Source organism: Tarenaya hassleriana, unplaced genomic scaffold (assembly GCF_000463585.1).
Source record: "Tarenaya hassleriana unplaced genomic scaffold, ASM46358v1 Cleome9, whole genome shotgun sequence".
Classification (NCBI taxonomy): Eukaryota; Viridiplantae; Streptophyta; class Magnoliopsida; order Brassicales; family Cleomaceae; genus Tarenaya; species Tarenaya hassleriana.
This window is the reverse complement of record NW_010971389.1, coordinates 3,787,627-3,798,885: the sequence shown is the minus strand read 5'-3', so window position 1 is coordinate 3,798,885 and position 11,259 is coordinate 3,787,627. Positions and strand designations below refer to the sequence as shown.

The 11,259-nt window shown below is 37.1% G+C and overlaps 2 protein-coding genes across 2 annotated transcripts; one reads left to right on the top strand and one right to left on the bottom strand.

The window, feature by feature from the left end:
- The first annotated feature begins 1,004 nt into the window (after window positions 1–1,004).
- On the top strand, window positions 1,005–4,571 carry LOC104804297 (SRSF protein kinase 2-like). Its single transcript, XM_010528552.2, has 4 exons — window positions 1,005–2,057; window positions 2,901–3,695; window positions 3,805–3,852; window positions 3,999–4,571. The coding sequence occupies exons 1-4, from the start codon at window positions 1,875–1,877 to the stop codon at window positions 4,290–4,292; spliced, it is 1,320 nt and encodes a 439-aa protein (XP_010526854.1). The 5' UTR covers window positions 1,005–1,874; the 3' UTR covers window positions 4,293–4,571.
- Window positions 4,572–7,234: 2,663 nt separating this feature from the next.
- LOC104804296 lies at window positions 7,235–8,178 on the bottom strand. Its single transcript, XM_010528551.1, has one exon. The coding sequence runs from the start codon at window positions 7,936–7,938 to the stop codon at window positions 7,492–7,494; it is 447 nt and encodes a 148-aa protein (XP_010526853.1). The 5' UTR covers window positions 7,939–8,178; the 3' UTR covers window positions 7,235–7,491.
- Window positions 8,179–11,259: the final 3,081 nt, after the last annotated feature.

Below are 11,259 nucleotides of genomic sequence, written 5' to 3'. Positions count from 1 at the left end.
TAGAAACAGGTCAGAAGGCAGATTGTTTCTATCTCAGCAAGAGTACTTGAACAAGGTTCTGGCAACTTTCTCAATGAGTGACGCCAAACCTGTTCAAACTCCTCTAGGTACGCATTTCAAATTAATGGCAAATACAATGGAGTCTGAAACTTATCAGGAGATAAAAGAGAATGTACCTTACTCAAACGCGGTAGGAAGCATGATGTACGCCATGATTGGTACGAGACCAGATCTTGCTTATCCTATCGGAGTTGTAAGCCGTTTTATGAGCAATCCAGGAAAGCAACATTGGGAGGCTGTAAAATGGGTCTTGAGGTACATAAAGGGTTCACACAGAAAGGGTCTCTGTTACGTTAAAGGATCAGATGTTTCAGTTAAAGGTTTCTGCGACTCAGATTATGCAGCGGACTTAGACAAGCGTCGTTCAATATCTGGTTATGTATTTCAGGTTGGTGGGAACGTAGTCAGCTGGAAATCGAGTCTTCAGCATGTAGTGGCACTGTCTACAACAGAGGCGGAGTACATGGCTTTAACCGAGGCAATCAAAGAAGGGATTTGGTTGAAAGGGCTGTTAGAAGAATTGGGCTGTCAACAGAACTCAGTTTGTGTGTTTTGTGATTCACAAAGTGCAATCAGTTTGTCGAAAAACACGGTTCATCATGAGAGGACGAAGCACATCGATATTCGTCTACATTTTATACGAGATGTGATAGCACAAGGTCTGATCAGTGTAATAAAGATTCATACCGACGAGAATCCGGCAGATGCGCTTGTAGGATTGTATCTGCAATCCTGAATTCTGGTTTCTGTTTTTCCGCCTGAGCTGAACTTGGAGAAGCCGCCATACCATTCAGAAGGTTTCACAAGAAAAGACGACGTCGCACTGAGCTTGGCGAGATTAAAATTGACAGGGGCACATGGGTAATTTTGTGGTCACTGTTGGGGTTCTAATAAAACCCAGAGAAACGTAGTTGCTGGGATAAGTTCATTTTCTGTATCCTTAGCAAGAATCCGATCATTCCGATCTCTCTCATCTTGTAATCGTGAAACCCTAAACCTCGAGAAATAAACTGCCCAGATCTTCACCGAGACGTAGGACAAGCACACCGCTTGAATCCGAACTCGTAACTCTCGTGTCTCTCTCTTTCTTGATTTGCATTTGGTTTGCTTGTGTCTGTGTTCTTTGTTTGCAGGTTGTTCGATCTAAGTTCGAAAGCAGATTTCGGCGAAGTAGTGGAGAAGACAGAGGGTGTTTCTTCTACATATACATTCACCCAGACACATTTCTTTGGTCGATGTTGATTGTTGAAGGGGCTTGGATCTGCAGTCCACTGATGCTCACTCGGACAAGCATTTGGGATGTGTCCTGGGGAGGAAACAACTGTCTGGGCTCGAGTTTCTTGCCAAAGACCGCAGAGAACTTGGAAAAAAGTCCCAAGATTTTGTGATTTAGATTTGAGGTTAAGGTACAAAGTTTGATCATTTTCGAGGGTTATAGCAGCAATTATTAAGGGCATTAGTAGATGCTTGCTAACTCGATTCCCAAAGAAGAAGAAGAAGAAGAAGAAGAAGAAGAAGAAGAAGAAGAAGGGTGATGAGAGGGGCAAAACGGGGAATAGAATAAGAACATCAGCCACTGTTTAAAATGGAAAAAAAAAGACAGGAGGAGCAAAAAGTGGAGAGGGTCTTACGTTTCAAGGCCACACGCAATCTGAGTTCTATTCTTCTCTCTCTCTCCGTTTGGGGACTAAGAAAAAGGAAGCTCCTTTGGACCTGGGCTTCTCCAAAGATTCTCCAAAGATCCAAACTTTGACGATCGAATACACCGAACACAGGCAAGCCGGTTGAAATTCGGACAACAGGCGGAGAGAGAGATGTCGTGTTCATCCTCGTCCGGATCAGAGGAAGACGACGAGGGATTCGACTCTTACCGTAAAGGTGGGTATCACGCCGTCAGGATCGGCGATCCGTTCGCCGGCGGCCGTTACATTGCCCAGAGAAAGCTCGGTTGGGGCGAGTTCTCCACCGTTTGGCTTGCCTACGACACTCGCACCTCCGTACGCATCTCTTCCCCCATCTTTGTTCCTTTCGATCTTTTGTGGTAGGAAGATAGATTCTATTTCAGAATTCCGGTTTCTCGCGATCAATCGTGTTTGTGTTCGATTTCTCTGGGTCTTCTGTACGGATTCCGATCCGTTCTTTTCTCAGAAATCACCTATCTGATACTTCCTGCGTCGGAAAACGAGATCGGATCAACTGACAGAGACACTATTGAGGGGGAAAAGCATTTCGTTGACTAAATCATGTCTTTGACCCTCCAATCCTCTGGATTTTGATGAAAGATCTTGGCTTGACCCAACATTTTTCTTAATTTTCTCGTGATTTAATGTAACAAAACCCCGAAATCTGGAGGATCACGACTCTAGATTTGGGAATTTAGTGCGAAGTTTTCCAGTTTTAGTTGTTTGTGTAAAGAAGAAAGCTTAGTTGTTTGTTGGGAAGGGGAATACATATGCTTGTGGTTCTGTTCTTGAAACGCCATTATCTGCTTATGGGTGATGGCTGAATTTTGGGGGGAACACATCTAACAGATCCACATGGTATAATGTCTGAAAATAATCTTGGTATAGGATTTGTTCTAAGGAATATTGTTTGGATTCCACTAGGCATCAACCTTGTATTGTTGGTTCATGACGAACTTCTGTATGTTTTCGAGAGAGAGGAGAATTAGGAGTATCGGTATCGGTTTGAGACAGATATTTCATAAGGGTTTGAATGAAAATTTAATATGTAGAAGAAGCTCCTAATCATAAGCTACGTCCTCCTCCTCCTTCCATGTTCTTTCATCAGCTCGAGTGCTGTTTTTCTAATCGAACTACACTGTTAATGTTTTTATGCAGAGTTATGTCGCCCTGAAGATTCAGAAGAGCGCCCAACAATTTGCTGAAGCTGCACTTCATGAAATCGAACTTCTTTCAGCGATTGCAGATGGTGACCCCGACAATTCCAAGTGCGTTGTTCGTTTGATTGACCACTTTAAGCATACAGGTCCTAATGGGCAGCATCTATGTATGGTACTCGAATTTCTCGGCGATAGCTTGCTCCGACTGATCAGATATAACCATGGCAAAGGGCTGGAATTGAATAAAGTGCGGGACATATGCAGATGTATACTCACGGGCCTGGATTATTTGCACCGTGAACTTGGTATGATTCACACCGACTTGAAACCCGAAAACATTCTTCTTCGTTCCACCATTGACCCTGCCAAAGATCCTGTAAGATCTGGATTGACACCGATATTAGAAAGGCCCGAGGGAAACATAAACGGTGGAGGGACAACCATGAATCTGATCGAGAAGAAGTTGAAGAGGAGAGCAAGACAAGCAGTCGCCAAAATATCAGAAAGAAGAGTTTCCATGGTGGGTATAGCCGAAGCGCCGTCAAAGGCTGGGAGAAATCTGGATGGGATCGATATGAGATGTAAAGTTGTGGACTTTGGGAACGGTTGTTGGGCCGATAAGCAGTTTGCAGAAGAAATACAGACGAGGCAGTACAGAGCACCGGAAGTGATTCTCGGGTCGGGATACTCGTTCTCTGTTGACATGTGGTCATTTGCCTGTACTGCTTTTGAGCTTGCCACAGGTGACATGCTATTTGCTCCGCAAGATGGAAATGGATACAGCGAAGACGAGGTAATATAGTTACGTTTTTCCCTATCGTGTCGGTACCTAATTAACCGACTTCTTCTTCTTCTTTTTTCCCGGATGTTTGATGCATGTAACATCTCTGGTTTTACCTCAGGACCACCTTGCTCTTATGATGGAACTCCTTGGAAAAATGCCTCGGAAGGTAATACCGATCCCACAAAAAAACTTTTTTTTCTTACTCATATGTCTCCGTCGTCATGCTTTCATGGCAAATAGAGAGTCTATTTCCGACTAAAAAACTCGTTATTCCGGGAAATGACAGTAGCTTCTATATGCGTGCTTGAGCAGATCGCCATTGGAGGTGCTCGGTCCAAGGATCTCTTCGACAGACACGGGGACCTTAAGAGGATCCGGAGGTTGAAAAACTGGCCGCTCGAACGAATACTGATCGGGAAATACGAGTTTCCGGAGGCGGAAGCTCGGGAATTCGCCGAGTTTCTCTGTCCAATCCTGGATTTCGCGCCGGAGAAACGACCCACTGCTCGTCAGTGCCTGCAGCATCCATGGCTGAATAATCTGGGGACGAATGAGAGGACAGAGCAGGTAAGCACCCAGATGAGCAACTTGCAGATCAAACGCTGAAGAATCGGGACTTTTGTCTTGTCTTTTCGTACAAAAAGACATTGATCAGTACGGATGTCTTTTTTTTTTTTGTCATTCTTTGGTTCGTTTTGGATTGAACAAGAGATTTGATTAATCTCTTTCTTTGTTTTTTTTTTCTGGGGTTATGGTCATTGGATTATTAACCAATGATTCCATAAACATTACAAGAGAATTACTATGAACGAATCACTAACAATGATTTGGAAGCCTTTTTATGTGCTTTGAACATTTGTATGAATAAAGAAGGTTCCTGTTCGAGTACGTGTTCAAACCCATACACATATGCAAACATACATGTATGTATGTATGTATGTATGTATGTATGTATCTATGTATGTATCCATGCAGGGCCGTCTGTTAGCAAGTGCAGGCGGTGCGATCGAACGGGGCCTCCAAATTTGTAGGGCTCCTTAGTAAAAAAATATAAATAATATATAATAATTAAAATTAATTATTAAATAAATTTGTAGGCCCTTGTTAAGTAAAAAATATAAATAATACATAATAATTAAAATTAATTATCAATAATAATGAGTAACAGCTTTTGTTATATATATTATACACATTGATTTTTTTAATTTTATTTTAATATTATTATTTTTAATATATAAATTAATACTTTTTTATCCAAAATTTAGAATATGTGCAGGGCCCAAAAATTTATGAGACGGCCCTGTATCCATGTATGTGTATGTATGTATGTACGTATGGTTTAAAGGGTTTTGAAAATACAAATAAAACTATGTGAACCCGTAAATGAGGCTTTTAAAATTCAAAACGATAGATATAATTAGAATGAAAATTTTTCTATGAATTTTTTGCCTAGTAGATTGAAAAAAAAAACATCTTGCTTATTCCAGATTAAATTTTCCATCGTTTTTTGTTTATTATGCTTATATATATATATATATATACACACACTTTTTCTTCTTTGTTTCTAGCATGAATGAGTGTCCCTATGTTTATTTGTTCATGAAATGGGTATATATCCCTTTTACATGGATAGGGATGTCAATTAAGCCCGGAGCCCGAAACTCGGTCCGAGCCCGCCCGAAAATTATAAGGATATGGGCCTAAAAAATGTAGGCTCATTAAACATCGGGCTTTCGGGCCTCGGGCCAAATGGGCTACGGGCCGGTCGGGCCGGGCCAGTCGAGTCTCGGGCCGGGCTTGAGGCCCGTTAATTGTTTTTTGTTTTTTCTAACCTTCTTTTCTAAACCAAAGTTTTACCTCTCTATACTTATAAATATGTGTGTTTATATATATATATATATATATATATATATATTTGAACCTGTTATTTTTTTATCACGTTTAAAAGTTTTTAATCGCATGTTGTGGTGTTGGAGAATTGAACAATTGGATAATTTTTTCAATTTTATTTTTATTTATGAACTAAATGACTTTGTTGTTATCGGTTTTAAAAATATTTTTGTTGAATTATTATTATTATTATTATTATTATTATTATTATTATTATTATTATTATTATTATTATTATTATTATTATTATTATTATTATTATTATTATTATTATTATTATTATTATCGCAAAAAAATATTTTTATTTAATAAAAAGCCCGAAGCCCTGTAGGGTCGGGCTCCGGGCCATCGATCCTAGACCCGAAAAATAAATGGGCGGGCCGACCCAACCCGAAAAATTCTAGGCCCAAATTGAACCCGGCCCGAACCCGGCCCGACCCGCCCATTTTACACCCCTATACATGGATAAGGATTAGGGAAGAGTAGTTGATTAATTGATCTAATCCTGATTGCTTTTTTTTTTAAAAAAAAAAAGAGTTCACCACAGAAAAACAGTTATGACAATAAATACTCTTAATGAAAAATGTGTTTTAGGTAAGAAACACGATTTATTTTAAAACTGCAATGTTTGGTCGAACAAACGATTTATTTACATAAAAAGATTATATAAATAATATAAGTTAATAATTCTTTGCCAGAAAAATATAAGTTAATAATCGTAGAAGAATATTATAGAGGAAAAAAATCCTCGAAAAGAAACCCAAGAAGGATGCAAATAAGAATATTAAAATTATAAATATTTTGAAATATATATCTTTACAGATAGGAGATTATAAAACTAGAAAAAATACATCTTAAAGTTTTTTTTGGCATTTTTTCTTAAAATTAGTTTCGTATCCTAAGGTAAAGATATATTTTTTGTTTTTTCTTTCATATAAAAAGTTATTTTATATAAAATTAAAAAAGAACTGATATTATGAAACAAAATGTTATTAAAAAAATGCCGGCAGGAAATTTATTGGAAAATACAGAAGTAAGTATCCCGCAAGTGGAGGTTCGGGGTTCGGTTCGTTACTTTGCCAAAATAAAATAAAGAAACAAAGAACATTTCCTCACCACATGTAACGGACATGACTGACCATATATAGATATATATGGCTTAGCTTTGTTTATATCTAACGTTGGATATGCCACGTGGACCCACTTATTACGTCTCTCCTAAAAATCCACCAAATCTTCACAAAAACAATGATTATAAAGCAGAATTAAAAATGTGGTTTTAATTTTTTATACACAAATGATTTGAAATAAATATTTCAATCCACATATATAGATATATATATATATATATAATTTATTCCAATCAAATCTTATTCAAAATAAATTTAATATAATGAGTGATAAAGTCGAACACATCAAATTTATATATATCTTTTTTTCAAGTTGTAAATTTTAATCCGAAAATAATAATAAAATTTAATCAAAATACAAATTATCTGTTTTTATCTTGTTTTATCTATGATCTTGAAGAGCTGAAAGAAATATCTTTATTGACAAAAAAAAAATAGATGCATAATTTTTTTGTTATAAAAAAACATGTAGATGAAAGATCTGAAGTTGAAGTAAGGCCCCATGTGCGACAAAAGCTACAAGAAACATAACATCCATCACTTTTATTATATTTATTTTTATCATAAATGGATCCAAATGTATCAATCATCACCTTGAATCTACAAACACTGTAAATGCAACAAATCGACACATATATATATAGACATATATATATATATATAGCTCTTCTACCTCAAACCCATGAAGAAAATGGCCAAAACGCCAAAAAGAAGATCAAATAAGATTCTACCGAAATGGCATTAAGTTGTTTCTGAAACAATATTTTGCCCCTTGTGACATTTCACTACGAACTCACGGCTTTGTTCTGCTTTGAACGTTCAGGAGCCTTCAGATCTTTGCAGTTCCACGACGGTCCTGACACGATCGGAATGATGTCATCATTGGAACTCTCGGGTCGAGGCAGCGGTTTCACGTTGTTTCCATGTCTGGAAACGTTCTCCTCGGGTAATCTAGACTCGGAGATTTTGGCGATTCCTTCTCCCTTGTTGTTTTCTTGATCCCTAGTATGGCAAATGCTCAAAGGCAGCTTCTTTAGCTTCACTCTTCCCCTTCTCTTACCCGACGAGTTACTTTCATCTCCTGTTTTGTCCTTCAACTTGGTCGGATCTGCTTCCATGCCGTTAGAACTGTCCGAGTTCACTACATCGGCAATGTCATGTTCCCCGGACATAGAACCTGAAACTATGCTGCACCCACTTTCCACCCTCGGATTCTCAGAAGTAACCATCATGGCCTTATGCTTCTTGTTCTTGTGACCCTTCCCCTCGGTCTTCAAGATTCTATATGAACTGCTTATAGCTCGATGCAACCTACTCGCTAAATCCCCATCCTTTGAATTCGAATACAAGATCTCAATGGGGACATGCTTCTTCTGCTTATTCCTCCTCGGAGACCTCTCCTTCACGCTAATCGCCTCGTCAGGAAACGAGTAAAACAATTCTAAAGCATTCTTGGCCGCAGCTATGGTCTACGTAGCCAACTCAGACTGCCACGTCATGCCAGATGTTTCCGTTCCAAGTCAACTTTGTTGTCCTCCGCGTTTGCCGCGTGGGAAACGCCTCGTCCTGTGTTTTTAAACGTGTAAAAAAATTATTTTTTCACAAATTATATATTTTTTAATTTCCAATGGATATTTATTATCTCATTCTGTTTAATAGTTTTTGTTTTTATAAAAAAAATAAATGAATTATTTTATCTCTTCCTTCGACTTTCTAGTAAAACCAACAATATTGAAATCTCGTGATTACACTTTTGTTTAATATTCCATCATCACAAATTTCCTTCTGCGGCAGCTCTCGCCGCCTTTGCGGCCTTAGCCGCAGTGGCAGAAGCAGCCATCGAGGACTCTGCAATCTCCTCAGGGGTCAGATTCGGGTCGTCGAGATGAGATGTCAATATGTTGTCCAGATGGTTTTGCACTTTGTCTGAATCAGACAAGCCATTTGAAGTCGAGCAGGAGGAATCACCATCTCCATCTGCAGGAGGAGGGTTTGGAGATCCGTTGGTGATTAAGTTCTGTTTCTTCAATCCGGCGAGCAAACGCTTCCGAGGAGGAAGAAGCGCATCGGATCCGAGTTGGTTTACACCGCAAGCATTTTTCTCCATTTCGTCAATCTTCTCTTCCGGTTTCAACTGAAACCCAGATTCGATCGACAAGACATGGATTAGTGTCTGGTTAGGGCAGGAAATCAGAAGACAGAAAGTGGATCAGAATTCAAATCAGCTCGATCGAAAACCCTAACGAGCAAATCAGAGTACAAATACTCTTCTCCATCATCCTCTCATCAAAATGATGATAACATAAAAACGATCTGCATCAACTTCATAGAATCGAGAACAAGAACATCATCTCAAATCCAGCGAATTCCTCAAACACCACGATTAAACATGCATCCCAAAAGCAAATTCCGGGCAGTAAAAAACCCAATTCAAATTAGACGAATCATTAACATAAACTACAACCAGGAACACGAAAATAATCCAGAAAAAAAAACCACATCGACAGCTCGAGTGCTCGATCGACGGGATTTCCAAAAAGATGCCGGATTCAGACAAAAAAAGAAACAGAGTCCCAGATCAACAAGCTTTAAACAATCTCGCAATCTCTTCCCTCATCTCAAGGCAAGTTTTGGCAGCTTTGGAGTTACCTAGTCATCATACAAGGAGAGAGATGCACAGAACGGGAAATGAAACAAAAGAGAAATTTAGGGTTTTCAGATGGAGAGAAATGGAGAAGAGAGGAGAGGTTTGTGCTTCTAATCTGTGCCCCATTTTCGTTTTTATATGTAAACCCTACGAATCACACTCGTCTTCTCTTTTCCATTATCTTTTTTTTTTATCCACTAATTTATTTCTTCCATTTTTTTTTTGAAAAATTTACCCAGAAACTTCCACAGCTGATTCAGACAATCCATTTTATTACATTGCTCCGTCCAACGATAATAACGGCCGTCATAACTCTCGTTTTTAACGGAGTCTCGCGTTTTCTTCTTTTAAATCATAAAAATATAATCCTAATCTTTTATTTAAATTAATAAAAAAAGAATATTTTTTTTAGATATTTAATGTCTGACTACCTCATTTTAAAATTAAATCACACTATATGAATAAATATATTCGCAACATAAAATCATAATACGTTATTAAGAAAACATATATTAGAGTTGTTATATTAATGTTAATAAGAGATATTAGACAGATATTAGCTAGCTTTGTCTTCTTATTTTTAATCATGGATCAATTAATAAAATGATAATAGTTTCACAGTTCTTTGTTAAAATATATTTTAGAAGAAATTACTAGTTTCATATTTTTATTTTTAACTCTGTACTAGCTAGTAAATACCGTATATATATCATTCTAAATGTATTATTCAATCAATGAGTTTTGTTTTATAAATATATGTGACATAGTAAAATGTATTAAACGAATTATATCAATGTACCGTTTAAAAAGTTTTTTGTTAGTCAAACATATCAAAATTTTAAATATAATATATATTTACGGAATATATACCATAATTCATAAACTGAAAATTCCAATAAAACCGTGATCTAAAACCACGTTCATATATTTATAAACAAAATCTAATTTCCATTAATGAATGAAATAAATATCCGTGAGATTATAACACCAAATAAACGTGTGATTAAATACAGAGCATGCAGGTAAAAAGCTAAAATAGTTTCGGTAATTAATATTCTGTGGTTTTTGCAAGAGGGGTAAAATAAATCCCAAAATAAGACCAAGGAAAAACAGCTTGAAGAAGTATTGAAAAATGAAATTTGTTTTATTTTCATAATTTGTTTTATTCATTTCTAATTTTTTTTAAAAATATATTCAGAAAATCAGTTTCGGATTCGGTGCCGGGGAAATTCCAGAGTCTACGTAGCCAACTCAGACTGCCACGTCATGCCAGATGTTTCCGTTCCAAGTCAACTTTGTTGTCCTCCGCGTTTGCCGCGTGGGAAACGCCTCGTCCTGTGTTTTTAAACGTGTAAAAAAATTATTTTTTCACAAATTATATATTTTTTAATTTCCAATGGATATTTATTATCTCATTCTGTTTAATAGTTTTTGTTTTTATAAAAAAAATAAATGAATTATTTTATCTCTTCCTTCGACTTTCTAGTAAAACCAACAATATTGAAATCTCGTGATTACACTTTTGTTTAATATTCCATCATCACAAATTTCAATCAATCGTGACATAAAAATTTAATGATCACCTTCATCACCATTTACAAACCACAATACTATCATTATATTTACTGACTTTTTTTTTTCATACACCCTTCCTTCTCTATCTTTTATTTATTTTTTCTCTATTAATTTATCTTATGATATACAAATAAAATCAACAACATAAAAATTTATCGAATTAAAGAGGAGGTGCAGTTCGTTGAGAGGAGGTGGTTGTCCCTGTTGTAGGTCCTACATTCGAACTGTGGGTTGGAAGAAGGTTCGTAATTTAATTACGGTATAAAGGTTATCTCCGGATTATGGGAGATGGGAGATGTAGTCGGGTCGAAGAGCGGGGAAATTTCAAAAA

What these genes read in the sequence shown, in the direction of transcription:
- LOC104804297 (XM_010528552.2), top strand. Translation starts at nt 1,875, where the DNA reads ATGTCGTGTTCATCCTCGTCCGGATCAGAGGAAGACGACGAGGGATTC. An exon ending in CCTACGACACTCGCACCTCC is followed by an intron (nt 2,058 to 2,900) that starts GTACGCATCTCT and finishes GTTTTTATGCAG; the next exon opens with AGTTATGTCGCCCTGAAGAT. An exon ending in TTGGAAAAATGCCTCGGAAG is followed by an intron (nt 3,853 to 3,998) that starts GTAATACCGATC and finishes GTGCTTGAGCAG; the next exon opens with ATCGCCATTGGAGGTGCTCG.
- LOC104804296 (XM_010528551.1), bottom strand. Translation starts at nt 7,938, where the DNA reads ATGATGGTTACTTCTGAGAATCCGAGGGTGGAAAGTGGGTGCAGCATA.